The sequence below is a fragment of the Tamandua tetradactyla genome, chromosome 4 (genome assembly GCF_023851605.1).
Source record: "Tamandua tetradactyla isolate mTamTet1 chromosome 4, mTamTet1.pri, whole genome shotgun sequence".
Lineage (NCBI taxonomy): Eukaryota > Metazoa > Chordata > Mammalia > Pilosa > Myrmecophagidae > Tamandua > Tamandua tetradactyla.
In genome coordinates this window covers 15,544,440-15,567,216 of record NC_135330.1, presented here as the reverse complement: position 1 = coordinate 15,567,216, position 22,777 = coordinate 15,544,440, and the positions used below count along the sequence as shown (strand labels likewise).

The 22,777-nt window shown below is 38.8% G+C and overlaps 1 protein-coding gene, 1 non-coding gene and 2 pseudogenes across 7 annotated transcripts in view; 1 reads left to right on the top strand and 3 right to left on the bottom strand.

Annotated features, from left to right (window-relative positions):
* The window catches only part of SH2D1B (SH2 domain containing 1B), a 117,629-nt gene that overhangs the window by 77,500 nt on the left and 17,352 nt on the right, over positions 1-22,777 (top strand). For 3 of the 6 annotated variants that reach the window (XM_077156718.1, XM_077156716.1, XM_077156717.1), the window contains exon 1: positions 11,440-11,738. The exons of 2 other annotated variants lie outside the window; for them this stretch is intronic. In XM_077156718.1, the coding sequence (XP_077012833.1) occupies positions 11,590-11,738 (149 nt within the window). In that variant the 5' untranslated portion in view covers positions 11,440-11,589. Of the gene's footprint in view, positions 1-11,439; positions 11,739-22,777 lie in introns of those variants that run through there. One more of the 6 variants, XM_077156720.1, reaches the window with a different exon arrangement.
* LOC143678809 (ribosomal RNA processing protein 36 homolog pseudogene) lies at positions 748-1,498 on the bottom strand (annotated as a pseudogene).
* LOC143681758 (U5 spliceosomal RNA) lies at positions 1,548-1,664 on the bottom strand. The gene has a single exon (XR_013174819.1). It is a non-coding gene; the product is annotated as a U5 spliceosomal RNA (small nuclear RNA).
* On the bottom strand, positions 2,468-11,000 carry LOC143680173 (elongation factor 1-alpha 1 pseudogene; annotated as a pseudogene).

The following is a 22,777-nucleotide window of genomic DNA, read 5'->3' as shown; positions in this document are numbered from 1 at the left end:
AACTGAGACCACTTTAAATGATCAACTTGAGGATTTTCCAGACCAAGTATGAATTCTAGTCCCAAACAGTACGAGGGCCAGCTCTGATTACATATTATTAGGGAAGCTTTCTGTCTCCACCTCCTCCTCTCCTTGCTTCTATAACCAAAGTTAAGTGGGTGAGTTTTCCTCCATGGGATTGGTTCACAGTTTAGATGATGGTATCATCTTTTGAGGGCCCAAACGTAAGTAGGAAGTGTCTCTGATCTGGCTTCCTAGTTTGTGGAGCCTTAGGCTTTGTTGCTTACTTGACATGTAGCCTATTAAAACAGTAGTTCTAAGTGACCCACACGTCCGCCCCCCCCCCACAAACAACAACAAAAAAAGATGACTAACAAGAATGCTTATGAAGTGGGTCCTACATAAAGCCACAGCCATAGGAACTGTCAATAGACTCTAAGACCTTTATTCTAGCCCCTTTTCTTCTGTACATGAGTCAGTCATTTAAGGCAAGAGTGTGAGAAGGACATGCAGACATGATAAAACAGATCCAAGCAGAGGCAGTGAGGCATGGAAAGATGCTCATCTTCTCTCCTTGCCCAGCCCTGGGGGCAGTCCAAGGGCCCTCTGGTCTTTGAGCCAACCTAGTTCAAGGGCAGCTGTGTTTCTTGCCCTTGAATGGAAAAAAAAACAGTAGAACAAGCCAGGTCCAAGGCCCACAGATCCATGTCTCACTGGGGCAGTGGCAGAGCTAAGGACAGTTCCTTTCTACTCTTTGCCGAAAGGGAGATGTCTCCTGTTCTTGCTTGCATTTTGGTGCCTCTTTTGACTCAAGAAACTCTCCAGCTTCTTGCTGTGTTTCAGTTCCTTGAACTTCTAGCTAGAGCAACTGGTGCTGCTCAGATTCCTTCAGAAGTATGGCTAATGGCCCTGCTGGGCATGAGCCCACTGCCACTGCTTCAGGGCCAGGCATAGCCCCTACTGCTGCTTTCATTCCTGCTGTGCCATGTCTTGCTATTCCATTCACTAAAGCAGCTGCTGCAGTTTCTCATGCTCCTCCCCTGACCACGACCAGTGCTTCTTCAATGGCTTTTCCACAATCTCTTTTTCTTTGGCTTAAATGTCGTTCATGAATCGATACGTTTTGTCAAATGGCTCAGGATTATATTCCCTGACAGATCATCAAAGTGAAGGTCCTGGGCCACAGTCTTCCTGATGGGGACAATGTGATGCAAATTGGTACCTGGACCTTGGCTGACATTTCCAGAGGCCTATGCTTATCTGCAGTCTATGCATTTTGGACAGGTGGTCTAGACCTTGCTTCCTAGTGCTGTTTCCAGCTATCAAATGTTTCAACTTATCCCCTGCTTGACTCTGCAGTTCCAACAGCTTCTCAAATGACATGTCAGATGTGTCCTTTTGCAGGTCAGGGAAGATGGCCCCTGCCATCTTCCCAGCCACCTGGGGTCCCATGGGGAGACTGGGTTGTGGCCTGGGTTCGGGGATTCACTTTTGGCATCCAGTCATGTAAGGCTCAGAAGATGAATGGCCTGTACATTGCTTTTTTTTCCACTTGTAAAAATTATCCCTCAAAAAATTGATTAAAAACTCACAGCTGTTCCTCTCCATGGAAATCTTCAGTAAAAGGTGAAAGATTCATCCTATTTGAAGAGAAACCACAGTATTATACATTGCTTTTTAAAAGACAATGCTATTGCACATTTAATAGACTACAGTGTAGTACAAATATAACTTTTATATTCACTGGGAAACCCCAAAATTTATGTGACCTACTTTTTTTTTCACTTCCAGCACCTTTTATTTTTCCTAGAATCTAGCTACAATAAACACATTTACTCAATTGTTGATATAGACATAACCACCCAAAAAAATTCTGTATGCAACACATTGCCTTTATTACAGAGGTAGGCCTAAGGAAGCTTATAAACATTACAGATTATCCTCTGCTTTTCTATACTAGCCAAGGTTGCAACCAACAAACTATGTATTTTAGTAAGTACTTAAAACAGCTTAAGTCACGATCCCTCCTCTTAGGTGAAAAAAAAAAAAACAACTTAATTTCTGTCTTAACAAAACTTTATCCTGAACTATCAGATTTCAGCAGATGGAACACCAGAAATAGGATAAGACCAACTCAAGCCTTTTGCTAAGCAATTCAAGGCTGAACTTTCAAAAGAAGACAGGTTTCTCATCAAACTTTGTTTTTAATGGGTCTCAAAATTCTGTGACAGATTTTTGGTCATTGTTTCCATTTAAAAAGTACTGATTTTAAAAACTAATAACTTAAAACTGCCACATGAAAACAAATGGCCCACAAAACATTTCTTTCCTTCTGAAAGTTTTATAATGCATTGTTATCATTAACCAGTCTTTTATCATTAAACCTAAATGGCCAATTGAGACAAACAGTTCTGAGACCGTTCTTCCACCACTGCTTAAGACTGGGGTAGCAGGTTATGGGTAATATTCATTTAGCTTTCTGAGCTTTCTGGGAAGACTTGGTGACCTTGCCAGCTCCAGCAGCCCTCTTGTCCACTTCCTTGATGACACCCACAGCTGCTGTCTGTCTCAAATCACGAACAGCAAAACAACCCAGAGGAGGATAGTCAGAGAAACTCTCAACACACATGGGCTTGCCAGGAGCCATATCAACGATGGCAGCATCACTAGATTTCAGAAATTTGGGGCCACCTTTCAGCTTCTTGCTGGAATGGCCATCAGTCTTCTCATTCAGCTCGGCAAACTTGCAAGCAGCATGAGCTGTGTGACAATCCAGCACAGGTGCACAGTCAGCACCAATTTAGTCTGGATGGTTCAGGATAATCACCTGAGCAGTGAAGCCAGCTGCTTCTATTGGTGGGTCATTTTTGTTGTCACCAGCTGTATTGCCTCGATGTACATCTTTTACAGACACGTTCTTGACATTGAAGCCCACATTGTCCCCAGGAAGAGCTTCACTCAAAGCTTCATGGTGGGGCGGGCCACAGTGGCTCAGCAGGCAAGAATGCTTGCCTGCCATGCCAGAGGACCCGGGTTCGATTCCCAGTGCCTGCCCACGTTAAAAAAAAAAAAAAAAAAAAAAAAAAAGAAGCTTCATGGTGCATTCAAAAGACTTGACTTCAGATGTAACACTGACTGGAGCAAAGGTGACCACCATGCCTGGTTTGAGAACACCAGTCTCCCCTCGGCCCGCAGACACAGTGCCAATACCACCAATTAAACATCCTGAAGAGGCAAACACAGGGCTTGTCGGTTGGATGAGTAGGTGGTAGGATGCAATCCAGAGCTGCAAGCAGCATGGTTCCACTGGCATTGCCGTCATCATGGGTGAATTTCCACCCCCTGAACAAAGGCATGTTAGCGCTCGGCTCCAGCACATTGTCCTCTAACCAGAAATTGGCACAAATGCTACTGTGTCAGAGCTGTAGCCAATTTTCTTAATGTAGGTGCGGCTTCCTTAGTGATTTCCTCCTACCTCTCCTGACTGTAAGGTGGTTCAGTGGAATCCATTTTGCTAACATCAGCTATTAGTTGTTTCACACCCAGTGTGGAAGCCAGAAGGGCCTGCCTGGTTTTCATACACCAGCTTCAAACTCACCCACACCAGCAGCAACAATCAGGACAGCACAGTCAGCCTGAGAGGTGCCTGTAATCATGTTCTTAGTAATGACTCTGTGTCCTGGGGCATCAGTGATGGTCACCAATGCTTACTGGTCTCACATTTCCACAGGGAGCTATCAATGGTGATACCACACTCACGTTCAGCTTTTGGTTTATCCAAGACCCAGGCATAATTGAAGGACCCCTTTCCCGTTTCACCAACCTCCTCAAATTTTTCAATGGTTCTTTTGTCAATTCGACCACACTTGTAGATCAGGTGGCCAGTCATGGTGGACTTGCCCGAATCTACAGGTCCTATGATGACAATGTAGATATGAGCCTTTTCCTTTCCTATTTTGGCTTAAGATATAGTGATGGTTTTCATGACACCTGTGTTCTGGCATAACCCTGTTGTGAAAAATTCATGTGACTCACTTTATTGAGGCTGTCTGGAACTGAATCTGAAATATCTCTGAGAGATGCCAGTATGTGAAATATGTCATATCTTTTTTTACCCTTTAGTTGCCCTTCTTCATTTTTTCATGCTTCTCCAAGCCACGCTCTCATGTCCTTTCCTTTCCACCTGCAAGACTCCTTTTAGTAATTCTTGTAGGGCAAGTCTCTGATTAATGAACTCTCTAAGTTTCTGGTTAATATTTCAAACTCTCCCATTTTTGAAGGATAGTTTTGCTGGATAAAGAATTCTTGGCTGGCAGTTTTTCCCTTTCAGTACTTTAAATATATCATAATATTGTCTTCTCGCTTCCATGATTTCTGATGAGAAATCAGCACTTAGTCTTATTGCAGATCCCTCGTATGTGACCGAACACTTTTCTCTTGCTGCTTTCAGAATTCTCTCATTATCTTTGGCATTTGACATTCTGATTAGTATGTGTCTCAGAGTAGGTCTATTAGGATTTGTTCTGTTTAGAGCACATTGCACTTCTTGGACGGTCATATTTACATCTTTCGTAAGAGTTGGGAAATGTCTGTCATTATACTCTTCCCCCTTTTCCTTTATTTTCTCCTTCTGGGACACCCATGATGTGTATATTTTGCATGCTTTGTGCTATCATTCGAATCCCTGAGACCCTGCTTATTTTTTTTCCATTCTTTTCCCTATCTGTTTTTCTGTCTGTAAGATTTTGATTGTCCTGTCTTCTGGTTCATGGATTTCTTCTTCTGCCTATTCAAATCTGTTGTTGTATGCCTCTAGTGTATTTTTAATGTCTTCTATTGAGACTTTCATCCACATAAATTCTGTTATGTTCCTTTTTAAACTTTCCAATTATTGCTAATGCTCACACATTATCTTCTTAATATTTATCTCTGTATTAGTTAGGGTACTCTAGAGAAACAGAATCAACAGGAAACACTCACAAATATAAAATTTATAAAAGTATCTCACATAACCATGGGAAGGCAGGGCCCAAAATCCGCCGGGCAGGCTGTGAAGATTCGAATGGAGGGTCTGGACGAATGCCAGAGGAGAGGCTCACTGGCTGAAGCAGGAAGAGAGCCTGTCTCTTCTGAATCCTCCTTAAAAGGCTCCCGGTGATTAGATTAAGCATCACTCACTGCAGAAGACACTCCCCTCGGCTGATTACAAATGGAATCAGCTGTGGATGTAGCTGACACGCTCATGATTTAATTCTGTGAAATGTCCTCATGGCAACAGACAGGCCAGCACTTGCCCAACCAGACAAACAGGTACCACCACTTGGCCAAGTTGACACATGAACCTGACCATGACAATCTCTTTAGGCATATTTTCCTTCATCCTCTTGAATTGATTTAGTAGATTTGTTTGGACATCTTTGATTAATTGTTTCAAATTCCATATCTCCTCCAAAGTTTTAATTTGTTCCTTTTACTGGACCATATCTTCCCATTTCTTAGTATGGCTTGTAAGTTTTTCCTGATGTCTAGACTTCTGATTATCTTGATGAGTTTACTTTGTAGGTCAGTTTCTCCTCTTGTCTAGGGTTTTATTGTTGGTTGGCTGTACGTTAAGGCTTTTCTTTGATGCTTAGCCCACCTTATTCTATACCTTTAGAATAGCCCATGTTTAATCGGTCAGATTTTTTCAGCTCCTCTTTATCTGATTTTTGCCCTGGATATGTGGTACCATTTTTAAGATTGCACTTTTTGTGCAATTCTTTTCATCTCCAGGAGGAAGCTGACTTTCTTCTGTTCCTTCTCCAGGAATCTTGATTTGTTTGTTTGTTTATCTATTTTACCTCCATAATTTTTTACACTCCTTTTATTATCTCTAGCTACTTTTTTCCTGGAGCACTAATTCTGGGAGGAAGGTCAGTATTTCCCAGCCAGAATAGGATCAGGGACCCACAAAGGGGTCAGAGACTGGCTTCAAAGTGTCTGGGGTTGGGGGTGGGGATCAGGAAGGGCACCCAAAGCCTCTTTGATGGATCCCTAAATCTGTGCTTCCCTGGCCTGTTCAGCAAATGTAGCCCTTCAGCTCACCAATCCCTGGAGCCCTGAGGAAGCATTACTTCTTTAAATCTCCACTACTTATTCCCCTGTCTGGGGCAGAATTGAAACAATGTTTACCTTTGTCCAAGGTAAATTGAAGCCCTTGCTCAGATCCAGGACCCAGCAATCTGAATTTGTAATAAAAAACCATAGTCAGTGATCCGCATGCCACCCATTTTCTTGGGGAAGAAGATTTTTATGTTCCTTTCTGTCCTCAGTGATCTGGCCAGGATCTGGACCCCAAGGTGGCCCACTGCAAGAGGGAGGATCTGGACTCCAAGGTGGCAGCCACTGCACAGAGATAACAACTGACTGTTCTTTATTGTAGTTTATCAGCCTCTTCCTCCTGCTCCACCCTGGATGCTGGACAGTGTCCTTCTGGCTCCAGACCCCAGGACACTTGGCTTCCACTGTTCCTGCCTGTTTAATGGCTGTTTGGTGGAAAGATTGATTGCTGGAGCTCCTTACTCCACCATCTTCCCAGAAAGTTCTTCTCTGTATGTGAAATATATTCAAAATAGTAATACCAAATTGTTACTAAAAATTGAACTAATGAATGAGGATTAATCTCATCTTTTAGGTATGTTGGGAAACACTTTCAGAGAAAAATGTTTCATTTTGCTTTAAAAAATCATTTATTTTAGTCATCCAGCCATAGAAAATCAATTCATGGAATATAAATATTTACTTCTTATTAATAAATCAACATTGAATCATATCACGCATAGAAAAAGAAGTGAGTGTGCCCTGTACTGCCCGGACGGTATTAGGAATGACACATTTGACAAAGAAACAACGTGGCCTAAAAAAAACGAAACAGCATCTTGGTGAGTTAAAAAAACGACTGACGTACTAACTATTCAAAGTGGAAGATATTGTATTAAGATTGTAAACTCGAATTCTATATTCTAAAGCCAGTAGAAATAATTTTCCATATGATTATATAACGAAAGTGTTTTATAGTTACATATACATTATTTTAGTTTGTTTTCTCTCTTTTAAGGAGCCTATTTATTTATTTATTTATTTTTTCCTTGTGAAAACAAAAAACTCATATGTTACACAAATCAAACTAGCATATAAATATAAATTATGGCATGTTTTAATGCATTGTCTCAACTGTTTCTGATAGCTATTTCATAATGAGTTCACAAGCCATCCTTAAGTAAAAAGTCACATTTATTTTTTATATATAAAATATATATGTAAAATATATATAAATATATAAAAATATTTATTTTTAATATATAAAACAATTACATGATTTCATACTCAAAACTAGATATCAAATTTTATTTAGAAATGTCTCACCTCTATGCCCACGTCACCTACATTATTGACATTTTTTGTTTTTATTTAGTCCTAGTTTTATTTTCTTTTGCAAATGAGTAAATGCACGTTTATTTGCAGCTCCCATACTCTGTATGTATTACTGTTTTTACCTTACTGCTTTTACCTAATAATATATTCTGAAAATGACTTGGTATCAGCATATAAAGATCTTCCTCATCTGATTTTTTTTTTTTTTTTTTTTTTTTTTTTTTTTTTTTTTAAAGGAAAGACAGAGAGAAGGAAGGAAGGATAGAAGGAAGGAAGGGAGGAAGAAAGGGAAACATTTTCTTGTTTTATTGTATTTCGTTTCTCCGCCTTCGCTACATGGGCTGGGGCCGGGAATCGAACCGAGGTCCTCCGGCATAGCAGGCAAGCACTTTGCCCGCTGAGCCACCGCGGCCCGCCCTTCCTCATCTGATTTTATGACTGCATATTAATATTCCATTGTTGGATTATTACAGTTTATTTAGTAGAAGAAATTCAGAAGAATTTTGGTGTGTCTAATCCTTTGCTACTAAATACATTACCTTGTGCCTAAGTCATTTTGTATTTCTGCCTTTGATCTATCAGAGGGTAAATGCTTATGTAGTTTTTCTAGATATTGCCAAACTCTCCTCCATTGGAGTTGTAACCATTTTGAATTCCCACAAACAATGTATGAGATGTTCTATTTCATCTCAGCATCACTAGCCCAGTATGTTTTCACTTTTCATTTTCGTCAATGTGATAGAGACTTTCAGTATGGAATTAGCTTGCATTACTCTTATTTTGAGTGAGGATGGTAGAATTTGTTTTTGAAATAGGAAGAAAGGCAAGCAAGGTTCTATGATGAACAAGCATGCATGCAATTATTTCCTCCATATGTCAAAAAGCATCTTCACACAAAACTTGGTATACCCAATGTTCTCTTCCATCAATAGTAATTCTCTCCTCAACTTCCATAATTTCCAGTATTCCATTATTTACTATAATTAATAGCATATTACCCAAGGCCACACAAGTAGCAAAAAAAGTAAACTTGGACTTGAGAGCATGTCTTTCTGATATCAAGTTCTTTGATTAGTATAATTCCATTACACTCACAGCAGAGCAGTGGAACTTGCAAGGAAGAAAAATGACCTGCTACAGGGAAATTCCATGGGAGATGCAACCCAAGAGTGGTTGGACAGATATGGGGACAACCAATAGGTTGAGCCTGCAATCTTGAGTCTTGCCTCTATGAAGCTTATTCCTGCAAAGGTTAAGCGAAGCCTATTGATAAGTATGCCTAAGAGTCACCCCCAGAGAACCTCTTTTATTGTTCAGATGTGGCCTCTCTCCCTAAGCCCAAGTTGGCAGGTGAATTCACTGCCCTGCCCCCTACATAGGACATGACTCCCAGGGATGTAAATCTCCCTGGCATATGGGACCTGACTCCTGGGGATGAGCCGGGACCTGGCATCATGGGATTGAGAAAGCCCTCTTGACCAATAGCGGAAAGAGAGAAATGGGACAAAATAAAGTCTCAATGGCTGAGAGATTTCAGAGTTGAGAGGTTATCTAGGATGTATACAGATATCCCTTTTTAGTTTATGGTGTATTGGAGTAGCTAGAGGGAAGTACTTGAAACCATTGAACTGTGTTCCAGTAGCCTTATTTCTTGAAGATGATTTTATAACTATATGGCTTTTTATAATGTGGTTGTGTGATTGTGAAAACCTTGTGTCTGATGCTCCTTTTATCCTGGGTATGGGCAAATGACTAAAAAAAAAAAGTTAAAAAAACTAAATAAAAAATAGGGGGAGATAAAGGTAAAAATTGGGTAGGTTGAAATACTGGCAGTCAGTGAGAGGGAGGGGCAAGGGGCCTGGGATATATGAGTTCATTTTCTTTCTTTTTATTTCTTTTTCTGGGGTGATGCAAATGTTCTAAAAGATGTTCGTGGTGAAGAATACACAACTATGTGATGATATTGCAAGCCACTGATTGTATAATATGGTTGGACTTATATGTGTGGATATTTCTCAATAAAAATATTTTTTAAAAGAAGAGTAGTTGGACAGCTCTTAGGCAAAGCAGCGAGATGAAATAACCATCTGGGATAAGACTGCAGAGTTATATTGGTAAGGGAGAAGAATGAATCATGAGCACATGGTTCTATTTTTAAAGTTATATAGTTGAGAGACGTAATGATTCCCACAGATATTTAAGTGGGAGCAGCTGAACAGGGAGAGAAATTCACATATGGTTTATAATGATTATCATCGTATGGTGGTGTGCAAGTATTATGTTTGGAAAGTATTATGTACCCTAGAAAAGCCATGTTTTAATCCTGATTCTGTCTTATGGAGGCAGCTGTTTCTTTTAATCCCTATTCAGTTTTGTAGGCTGGAGACTTGATTAGATTATCTACACGGAGCTGTGATACACCCAATTGTGGGTATTAATTTTTTATTAGATGAAGATGTGATTCCACCCATTCCAGGTGGGTCTTGATTAGATTACTAGAGCCTTTAAAAGGGAAAACATTTTGGAGAAACGGCAGAAACGAGCAAGCCTGGAGAAATGACAGAAGCCTCAGAGCTGATAGAAACTTCACAGCAGAGCTGACACAGATGAGAACATGTGGAGAACAGAAACAAGGATATCTGGAAATGCTTGGAGCCCAGCAGACGTCACCATGAGATGTTAAGCAAGCCAGAACCTGGAGAGAGCCAAGGGAAGCCGAGAGATGAAAGTCAGCCCTGGAGAAGCAAAGTGAGGAACCCCCACAGGTACAGAGGCTGAAAGCAAGGGAGCCCAGGAGCAAGGGACCAGAGTGCTTTCCCAGCTGCAGAGGTGTTGCAGATCCATCAGTCTTCCTTGAATTAAGGTATCTTTCCCTGGACCCCTTAGTTTGGACATTTCCACAAGCTTAGAACTGTAAACTTATAACTTTACAGTTTTTTGTAAAAGCCACTCCAGTTCTGGGATATTGCTTTCTGGCAGCTTGCAAACTAACACAGGTGGTAATTGTTAAGTAAACAAAAGTTAAATAAATGTAATCCAGTTAAAAACATGATAGGTATGCTTGCATGGCTTATTCCATCTGAAATTAATATACAGGATGGTTTTGCTGATCAAAAAGGCCTTGGGAATTATAATCAGGACTTATTCACACTCAGATAACAAAAGCCAACAGATTCTCTACCTCTCCCAAGGATATCAGCTGATCAGCAGAAATAGAATGAATTGCCTCATCAGCACCAGGTGTCTGCTGGTTTAAAGGGGGCCAGGTGTCTCTGGCTAGATAGATTTGTCTTGTTCTTTCTTCATGGGGGCACATCAGGGCTCTCCTCCAGGACAGGAACTTCAAAGGACCTACAGGTCTCTAAATCCAGGCCCAATAAACTCTTTTCTTTCACCTGGAGAAATATCCCCTCTCTAAGCTTGTATATTTGGATATCCCTCCCACCAGCACCAGCTCCTCCTTCCCCAAAGGCATAATGCCTGAGGATATAAAGAGCCTTGGTTCTCAGTGGCGTGGAGCTTAGCCATGGGATGGGGTCCTCCCTGAGAGTGTCCAGTTGATTTCTCTTCCCATTGATGTTCTCCATTTTTCAGGTAGACTCATGAAAGTCTGGTCCTTTCAATTGGCTCACTGTGTCTGGACATATCTAAATTCATGCAGCACCCAAATGTTTTGAACACCGTTCTGGGCTAAGCATAGCCCAATCATAGGAAGCTCCAGCTGAAAATCGGCAGCTATTACAGCAAAAGCAGCGGTACTCCTTCTGGAGGAGACAGCCAGTAGCCAGAGAAGGTTAAAAAAAAAAAAAATGGTGCTATACGGTGATACATGAGACTACAACCCAGATCTGGAGAGGATGACTTCAACATTGCAGCCACTGCTGAAGAGCGTGATTCCATTGCATACTCAGAGGAATTCTCATGCATGTCTGTGAGTCAAAACAACTCACACTCAGTCCATTTGTAGGTTGAAATGGCTTGGTCACTTCACCCCCACCTTTTCATTTCCTGGAGCTTGTGAAGCAGGCTAAGTCCTACAGACCTTGTCTCACTACTCACAGACAGAGCGGAAGGAGTATTGCCACAGACTCCATCAGGCCAGTTGCTTCCACTTCTCTCCCCAGAACCGTCCCTTGACTCAAGACTGGATTTTCAGCTGACAAGGCACCCTGAGATATGGCAGGGGCCCCCCTGGATCTGCCCTATTACCATGGCCCTCTGAACAAGAGGGACTGTGAGACCTTGCTGCTCAATGGAGGGGTGGACGGCAACTTTCTGTTAAGAGACAGCGAGTCTGTGCCAGGAGTGCTGTGCCTCTGTGTCTCGTGAGTAGCCTCGTCTCCCCCACACTGGAAACCTTATATCGAATGGAATAATGGCAACCAAATATACAAAGATGTTATTTCACTTTGCTTTGCAGCCCAAATGACTAGAGCGAGAAATAGCTAGACACTGCCAGGAAGAGACGGAAGGAAGGCATCTGCCTTTGCTCTCCCACCTGCCTCTCTCTCTCCCTGGTGTAAACGCTGCATGATCAGATCCCCTGCAGCAGCAGAAGAGGGGCTGGTGGGGAAGGGAAGGGGGCAGGTAACGCAGGAGATAGGGAGGTGGGGTGTGGGCAGGTAGTGGAGAGAAGGTAGGAATGCGAGAAAGGCCCTTTTCTCTGCAGGTCTCTTTATTTGGTATGGCAAAGGCCTTGCTTGAAATTTCAATCTGAAAGACCAAGTTGTCACTCCTTCTGTCACTTCCACATAAAAGTCTTGAAATACTGATAATATTTCACATTTTTATTTAGATTTGTAAAGATCTGTACAGCATTTCCTTTCATCCTTCTTGAGGTCTATAAGGCAAGGATAAGCAGTCACCATTTCATAGGTGAAGAAACAGAGACCCACCTTTCTCAAATGACTTTTCGGCATTAAAACTCAGCTAGCATTTCCAAAACATCTGAGTTAAGTGTAAAATTCCAGCTCTGGGTATCAGAGCTACCCTGCTGAAGGAGTTGTTTATACTGAGTTTAGAAAGCAATCCCAGGCAGATAGTGGAAGCCTCTTAGCTTGTATTCTCTTGTATTCTTGTATTCTCTCTTGTGTATTCTCTTCTTTTTAAAATGGAGACCGCCAAACCTTTCCCCTTCTTTCTGTTATGCAAATTGAAACCCAAGTGTCTCCATGGATAAACTTTTGTGCTTCTTAGAATTAGAGAGCTATGAAGACAGAAATGACTGCCATGACTAATAGAATAGGTAGGGATATATTTCTTCTTTAAATGGTGTTAGGGATTCAGTTATGAAACTGTCGTGGGTTATCAACTTTCATTTTCAAGTTGCAATTGAGGTTGAGCATGTTTTCATATTTTTTTTAATCCATTGGGAATTCTCTTTTGAGAACTCCTTAGTCATTTCCTTTACCCACTGTTAGCTTGTGTTGTTCTCTTTTTATTAACGTTTTTCAAATTCTGTGTATAAAGATAAAGCATTTTTTCCAAAAAGAGACCCAGACACAAAGGAAAACTACAGACTGATTTCACTTGTATCAATTTGTACTAAACTAAACTATTAACACATAGAAACACATTAAAGTAGAAAATATACTATGATCAAGAGTCGTACAATCCAGGAAATCTAGGAGGTTTCAACGTTAGGAAAATTATTAATTTAATTGCATATTAATAGGTCAAAGATAACAAACTATATGACTTACTCAAATTTGCTTCACAAGTAGTAGATAAAATTCAATATCCATCTCTCCAATTAGATACACACGCATGCTCACACATGGATGCACTTACACACCCCTTATACACTCCTAATCAAAGGCCAAATGGAACACTAGAAAAATTCCTGTTACGGTAGTGAATGAGACAATGATGCTCATTATCAGCACTACTATGTAACATTTTTCAGGAGATACCAGCATGTGCAAATCAATAAGGTTCAAAATTGAAAAGGAAGATGCAAATTTATTATCATTTGAAGTTGGTATAATTGTATACCTTTGAAATCCAAGATTTTACTGGAAAGAAAAATCAAAAACTCCTACTAGAAACTTGAAGAAAATTCAGTTAGCGCACGTGTTTCCAAATTAAAATGTAAAAATAAATAGCTTTCCTACATAGAAACAATAACCAGTAAGAAAATGTAATAAAATAACCTGTTTATATTAGCAAAATATATAAAAATAATGCTCAGGAATAAATGTAACAGGAAATGTGCAAGACTTAAATGAAGAAAACTTAAATATCTACTGAGGGCTCACAAGAAGACTAGAATGAGTGGAAAGACTCAATTTTGGAAGCATGTCAGTTCATCGCAAATTAATCTATAAATTCAGCATTTTCCAGCAAAAGTAACAGAATTTAAAAAATTTGTCCAAGGATAATAAGGTTCATCCAAGTGGGAGGAGGGGGCAAAGAACTTGCTGGAATAGCTGGAAATTTTTTGATAAAAGAAGGGGATAGAATAAAACTACCAAACATAATATATTATAAAACTACAGTAATTAAAAGAGTTTAATAGTACTAAATAAATAGAATTTGGCGTATGATTAAAATAGTATTTCAAATTAATAAAGAAGGGGCAGGCCACGGTGGCTCAGCAGGCAGAGTTCTCGCCTGTCATGCTAGAGACCCGGGTTCGATTTCCAGGGCCTGCCCATGCAAAAACAAAACAAAACAAAACAAAAACCCAAATCAATAAAGAAAAGAATGACAATTAATGATATTAGGACACTTGGCTGGTTCACATAGAATAAAATAAATTTGAATCCCGTTCTTACTTCTAGAAGTAAAATTACTGTATAATGGTTCAAATACTTATTCTATTTTTAAAAAAATGAACCTATGGGTATTAAAAGAAAATAGGGACTATTAAAAAGTACTGCTTTAAGTGTAAAGGCCTTCCTAAGTGACAAATAAAATCCAGGCACCATAGATAAAAAGATTAGTATATATGAGCGTAGTAAAAAACTAAGATCAAACAACTTCAAAGACAATTGACAAGCTGTTAGAAAAAAAAAATTGCATTAACATATAAAGAGCTTCTAAAAATCAGTAGAAAAATGGATAAAGTAAAAGGGCAGGAGATTCTTAGAAAAAGAAATGTATGGAAAAAAACTAGTTGTCACTCATAATTAAAGACAAATTAAAAGAATAATGGCATTTTTTTTTTTTTTTTTTTGCCTGTTGAATGAGTAAGAATTAAAACTATGAAAATTCTCAGTCTGCTGTTGGAGTGTTGTGAGGCAGGCACTTTTGCACACTCTGGTGCAGCCTCTTTGAATGGTAATGTGATGCTAAATATAAAATGTATGGAAATAACTATCTCAGTAATAAAATTGTATTCTATAGTTATATCTGTACAAGTACATGCAAATTGGAAATAGTCTAAACGTCCATAAGATGTCATTCATACCGTCAGTGGAATACTATCCAGGCTTTAACAAGATAGGGCAAATTCATACATGATGGGAAAAAAAACATGAAAAAACAAGCAAGGTGCAAAGTATGATTCCATTTATGTAAAAAGAATACTCACCCTTGTCCTTGTATATTCATATAAAATTTCTAGATGATATATAAGAAATTTGTAATAGGGGATTTAGGAGTGAATTGGAAGAAGGGCTGGGGATTCTTTTCATTGAATAACTTCTTTGCATTGTTTAAATGTTTTACATGTGTATTTATTGCTTCTGTAATTAAAAAAAAAAGTTTACAAAAATATACCAAATCCCTACTATATCCCCAAGCACTGGGTAGGACTGAAAAAAATGAGATTCTAAGGAGATCCCAACAAATAATTTGCAGTTTTTGTCAAGGTGACCTGTATTTCAGTTTGTTAAGCTGCCAGAATGCAATATACCAGAAATGTGATGGCTTTTTATAGGGAATTTAATAAATTACAAGTTTATAGTTCTAAGGCTGAGAAAATGTCCAAACTAAGGCAAAGGCTGATGCCTTCTGGAGCGCCTCTGTTAGCTGGTCCCAGGACTGGCATCTGCTGGTCCCTTGCTCCCAGGATCCATTGCTTTCAGCCTTGGAAACTCCTGTGGGGGTCCCTCACTTTGCTTCTCTGGCTCTGGCTTTCATCTCTTGGCTTCCCTTGGTTCTGGAGTTAACCTCTCACATGAAGATATATGGCGACGTCTGCGGGACTCCAAGAATCTCCAAATATCTGTGTCTTTGTTCTTAGCTCTCTCCAAAATTTTCCCTTTTTAAAGGACTCCAATAAACTAATCAAGGCCCACCTGGAATGAGTGGAGTCGCATCTCCGTCTAATCAAAAGGTCACACCCACAATTTGGCATGCCACATCTTTGTGGAGATAATCTAATCAAAAGTTTCTACCCTGCAATATTGAATCAGGATTAAAAGAAACAACTGCCCCCACAAGACTGGATCAGGATTAAAACATGGCTTTTCTGGGGTACATAATATCTTCAAATTGGCACACAACCCAAAACACGTAAATCAATAAAACAACGTATGAAGTATAAATTCCCGAAAAGACAAAGTTTTATAGGAGTTCAGCATCAGAAGACATAAACAGGAAAGCCTTCTCAGAGGAGGTAGTATTTGAAGAGTTGGTAAGATGTGGTTACACGGAAAAAGGATGGAGAGCATTTCAGGGAGGAGCAGAGGTCTAGAAGGAGGGTACTTTAGTTATAGATCACATAGATGATGCAGGGTTCTGGAAAGTTAGTTTGGGGAAACCAGTTTTTGGAATAGTAGGATGAAGATAAGATCATGGAGCCTTAAAAGAACGATTCTGTAAATATTGGGGAAATACAGATGGTTTCTAGCAGAGGAGTGACAAGACTAGTACTGAATTTTAGGAACTTCAATCAGATTTGGAGAATGTACTGAAGTTGGGAGAGGATGGCAAGAGAGATTGTTATGCTACCAGATGGGAGATGGTGATGAACTGTCTATGGTGGAGGAAATAGTGGAAACAGACAAAAGAAGGTACAAGGAATGTGATAGAGGTAGGACAGGCTTTGACAAGAATCTCAGAGTAGGTGGTCTGTATTTGGATTCTCTATGGAAATTGATATTCATTTTCAACTTTTCTCAGTGTATCAGCCTGGCTTATATATTCGTTTAAAGAATCGCTAAGAAATGCTAATGCTAATAATAATAATAACAATAAATCAAATGGAGAGGCAAGAAGGAACGTTTGTTGGGCCCCTGCGCATGATTAGGCCTCAGCCCACTCCCTGCTCATGTCACTGAAAGACAGACAAAATTTCCGGCACCCTCAGTCTTAAAGCCCAGGTCAAATGGCCCCCAAGGCTAAGCCTCCATAATTCTTTATAAAAACTAATTAGCACACAGATCAGTACAGGCCATTTCCATTCTAGTTATTCAACAACTGCATATTCCAGGCACTGTGCTAGACACTTTGTTGGTGTCTTCAATGCAGCCCAGAGCCTGGCGGGAAAAATGAAACGGGAAGCAGATACTGAGACGGCCTGTCATGGCTGAAAGGGTGGGTCTATGAGCGGGTGCTATGGACATGCAGAGCAAAAAGCGACTTATTCATCAAGGAGTAGAGAGCCTGGCATTGGGCTTTAGAGGATGAATGCTACATCCTTCATTCATTTACTCATTCACTCAGCAAGCATGTATTGAGAAACTATTGCCCCGGTGAAACAGCAATAAACACCACAGGCAATGTTCCTGCCTTCATGAATTTACAGACTAGTGGAAGAAGAAAATGTGAAGACAAAGCAAGGAGGGACAGAGAGGCTCCTTTAGGTTGAGTCCAGGGAGGTGTCCTCTGAAAAGGACGCGTAGAGCAATTCATGCTCCCATATACAAAACTATGTAAGAAAAGCCGAAATTACTACCTATAACAAAAGCCCCTTCACCTACACCCGTGCAATAATAGGCCCTGGGTAGGCAATTTCTATTATTATTATTATTATTATTATTATTATTATTATTATTATTATTATTGTGCTAAGCATGTTACGTACATTATATCATTTATTCTTTGCAGAACCCTTTGCAGTAGGTGACATTATCCCTATTTTATGGAGAAGAAAACTGTAGTTTCTTATTAAATAACTAGCCCAATGCCAAACTATTATACATTATTATGTTCCTTGCCTTATGTCCCCAGTTCCACTGACATATGTTAAGAGGAGTAACTTTGGAAGCCTGACATAAAGTGCACAAGCTGAAACTTGAAGTTTTGGCAGTGGCCCCTAATTTTCCTCAACTTGTTCTGCCTCCTGGGAATGAACATCTGCTCCCCTGCTGCTTTAGGACAGTAATCTTCCAGCTTCAATGCTTCCCAGACTAAATGAAGATACTGTAGGAAATGATAAAACTAAAGAGAGAAAATCATATAGAGAGTCAGTTTAGCAGCACATAGCACTGACCAGAGAGTATGTGGTAACCATGGACAGGAAATGTCACCTTATCTACAACATGATAGAGCTTTTAGAAAACTTCAAAGTGCAGAAATCTATCTGCATTATACAAACAGTGTGACTTCATGAGTGTCAGGAAGTTGGACCTGTGTCTGCCATTATAATCAGTAGTATCAAAATGAAATCAGGAGGTGCAAAGGATTCATCAACGAGTGTGAAGAGAAAGGGTGTGGCTTCCTTTCTACAGACAAAGGAAGGCTGCAGGTGAGAAGGCCTGAGCCCTCACTTACTGTAAGTCCTCCCAGAAGAGGATAATGGCAATTAAAGGAATTGGTAAAAGATGCCTTAGGGGTGATTTGCTGCTCTTAGATTCTAGGGTCTTTGGAAAGTCTCTAGATTCAGGAGGAGAAAAAAATTATTTCAAAACTTTTGTTTATAAAGAATGCAAATTAATTTTAGAAAAATCAATTCTAGAGAAGGGTGTAAAGAACAGAAATTCCCTCATCTCACCTTTGAGACATCACAATTTTTCATATTTCAGCACACATCTCTCCAGACAGCTTTATGCATTTGCATGGATAAGCAAATACATATGTACATAAATGGTTCATTATACCTGCTTGCAACCTGCTTTATTTCAGCCTATTGCAGGTATCTTTCCATATCAGAGAAAGGTGATATACATCAACCTTTCATGACTGCTTAGTATTTTATTGATGGGTATTTGTTGATTGATAACTTAGACATGACCATACATTTAGATTATTTCCTGCTACATTCTCGTACTTACCTCTTTGACAGCTTCCCAGCTCTTTCCTGAGGATAAAATTCTACATGTGAAATTGCACTTAAAAATTTTTATAAACCTTGACAAATTGACAGATTGTTACAACAAATGGTCATACTGATGCACACTGCAATCAAGAGTGGTGAGAAGGTCCAAGGCAAAAAGTTTTAAAATATTCTTTGTTTAAATTTAGTTTGAAATGCTAGTGAGCAATGAAAGGGAGGGGTAAAGGGTATGGTATGTATAATTTTTTTTCTGTTTTCATTTTATTTCTTTTTCTGTTGTCTATTATTTCTTTTTCTGAATTGGTGCAAATGTTCTACGAAATGATAATGATGATGAATATGCAACTATGTGATGATATTGTGAATTACTGATTATATATGTAGAACGGAATGATCATATGTTAAGAATGTTTGTGTTTCTTCCGCGTCATATTTTTTTTAATTTAAAAAATTAAAAAAGGATTCTTTATTGACTTGGGTTTCCTTGCTTATGTCATGGCACAGAAAGTGCAGAGCACGTAATTGACATAATAAGGCACAGTTGGTTTCATTTCCTCTGGCTGACCTTTTGAAATTTAGCTAAAAAATAAAACTAAACATTCCACATGAGTAAGTTTCCCCATAATGCTGGTCACAGCATGAAACCAGTTGCAAATCTGTAGACTGTTCATGAGCTGACCATGGGCTCAGAGATCCACAGGTAGCACCTAATATTCTGACCACTCAGGATAAGACTGAACCCCATTGGAAAGAGTGAATCCACTTAGAGTTGAGCTGAGATCTAGAAGAACTATATTTTAGCCTTTTTGAGTCTCAACGGAGAATTTAACGCCAAAGATTTTAAAATGTTCTTTATAAGCCCTGTTTACTTCTCAGATCTTAAATGAGGTCAAAGCTTTGCACAGCGTAGCCAAAAAGGCAGCATTTCAATTCACTATCTGTTGGAAATCTTAAGACATGATTGGGTGGCCATCTGGATCTCATTCTTTCTTGTCCTATCCAGAGCTGTCCTCCACTTGTTGTTGCTCCCACGATAGAGCTCAGGCTACCACATATTTATTGAGTATCTAATAGTAAATATGGGGAGCAATTTTTTTAATTGAATGACAAGGACCAACCAGAAAAACAGCAAAATCCTTATATGCAACATGAACTTAATTTGGTTTATAAGAGCCAAATATTCCATTCATAAATCTTTTTATGCCATGAATGATATTTACAGCTTTATTGAAGCATCATTCACATAAAATTCTTTTAAAAGTGTAGCATACAAAGACTTTTAACATGCACATACTCCTGTGAAACTACCACCTCCGTCAAGATAATGAGTATATCCATTATCCTCAAAATTCTCCTTGTACCCTTTGAAATCCCTCCTTACCATACCACTCACCCCACTAGTCCCCTAGCACCCATGATCTGCTTGCTGGCACTCTAGATTAATTTGTATTTTCTGGAATTTAATATAAATCAAATAATAAAAATGTGTACTTTTTGCTTGATTTCTTTAATTCGGAATAATTATATTGAGATATAATCTTGTAATTACATACATCAGTAGTTCATTCCTTTTTATTGTGAAACAGTATCCTATTCTGTGGCTATATTCCAGTTTCTTTACTACAGTTAGAGTGGCTGTGAATGTTTAGGACCAAGTCTGTGTTTGGACGTATGCTTTCATTTCTGCTGGGCAGATACCTAGAAGTGGGATGGTTGAATCAGACAGTCAATGCGGGTTTATCATTTTAAGAAGCTGTCAAACTGTTTTCCAAAGTGATTTCATGTTCTCACTGGCATTATGAATGAGTTGCAGTTGCCTCACATCCTCACCAACACCCAGTGTGATCAATCATTTAAATTTTAACCATATTAATATGTGTGTAGTCGAATCTCATTGTGGTTTGAATTTGCATTTCCATAATGATAGTATTTTTTCATGTGCTTATCTGCGATCTATACATCTTCTATATGTAGTTCTGTTAAAATGTTTTGTGCATTTTTACCTTGTTATTTATTTTCTTACTATTGAGTCTTGATAATTATTTACATATTTGGAATTGAGTCTTTTATGAGGCTGGTGATTTGTAATTATTTTCTTCCAGTTTGTGACTTCTTTTTTCATTCTCTTAACAGCATACTTCAAAGAAGAGAGGTTCTTTTTTTCACATGGGCAGGCACCAGGAATCGAACCTGGGTCCTCTGGCATAGCAGGCGAGCATTCTCGGCTGCTGAGCCACTGTGGCCCGCCCGAGGTTCTTTATTTTAATGAAGCCTGATTTGTCAATTTTTTGTTTTATAGATTTTGCTTTTGGTGCTATATATAATAAATCTTTGCCTAACTCAAGGTCACAAGATGTTCTCCTTTATTTTCTTCTAAGAGTCTTATGGTTTTAGGTTTCACATTTAGTATAGCCCATTCCAAGTTAATTATTGTATCTGGGTTGAAGTTAGGATTGAAGTTCATTTTAATTGACTATGACTACACAATTGTTCCAGCCCATTTGTTGAATATAATATCCTTTTCCTCATTGAATTTCTTAGGCAACTTTGTCAAAAATCATTTAACTTGTAGGTATGGACCTATTTCTAAACTCTCTTTTCTGCTCTGTTGTCATTTTTGTCTATCTTTATGTCAATAATATATTCTATTGATTCTTGTCACTTTATAATAAGTCTTGAAATTATGTAGTATAAATCCCCAAGGACTTTTCTTTTATTAAAAGCTATTTTGGGTAATTTTTGTATTTTGTATATTTTTTATTTACATAAATGTTTTAGAGTCAGCTTGTTAACTATCGCAACACAAGCCTGGTGGGAATTAAATTGAGATTGTATGAATGCATAGATAATTTTGGGGAAAACTGACATCTTGACAATATTGAGCCTTCCAATCCATGTACACAGCTTAATCTCTCCATTTGTTTAGGACTTCTTTAATTTCTTTCAGAAATGTTTTATAATCATCAACATACAGATCTTACATATCTTTTGTCAAATTTATCAAAATTTATTTTGATGCTATTTTAAATGGCATCTTTCCTGTTGACCCTCTCCTTTATCCCTGGTCATATTCTTTACTCTAAAATGTACTTTGTCTGATAATGCTAACTTTTTAAAAATTAGTGTTAGCATGATATATTTTCCCACCATTTTTCTTTTTACCTATTTGCCTTTTCTTACTTTCTGCGGGCAGCATACACTCAGGTTTTATATTTAGTCTGATATTATGTTCCCTTTAATTGAGGTGTTTATACCATATATATATATATATTTTTTTTTTTTTGCATGGGCAGGCACCAGGAATTGAACCCAGGTCTCCAGCACAGCAGGCGAGAACTCTACCTACTGAGCCACTGTGGCCCACCCTATACCATTTATATTTAATGTAATTATTGATATGATTGGTTTTAAATTTACCATTTTGGTATTTATTTTTATTTGTCCCATCTGTACCTTGTTTCCCCTTTCCTCTTTTTCTGCCTTCTTTCAGATTGATTGAATTCTTTTATAATTCCGAATTATCTCTTTTGAGGACTTGCTAGCTATAATCCTATACTTTTTAATGGCTGTTTCAGTATTTATGCTAAACATTTTTAATTTATCCTAGCCTCCCTTCAGGTGATATCATATCACTTCACCTGTAGTATAAGAATCTTACAACAATATACTTTCATTTCTCCCACACCCCACCCAAGCCTTTATGCTATTATTGTCACGCATCTTATTTCTGTACACATTTTTATAAACATTACACTGCATTGTTAAAATTTTTGCTTTAAAAGAAACAATTATCTTTTAAAGTGATGCTAAATGTAATTTTTTAATATTGTAACTTTAGCCACAATTTACAAGAAATGTACAGTCTCTGGTATTCTGCATTTTTTAGGGTAGATCAAAATTTCTCAGCCTTGGAACTGTTGAAATTTTGGGCCCCAGAATTCTTTGTTGTGGGGATTGCCCTGTGCATAGTAGGATGCTTACCAGCAAACCCTGGCACTTAACCACTAAATGCCGGCAGCTACCACTGCTCCCTAATGTCCCTAACGACTAAAAATGTCTGCAGGCATCGCCAAATGTCCCGGGGGGGGCAAAATCACGCCTGTTTGAGAACCACTGGTATAGATCCAGATTTCCATCTGGTATCATTTTTCTTCCATCTGAAGGACGTCCTTTAACATTTCTTGTAGTACATGTCTGCTG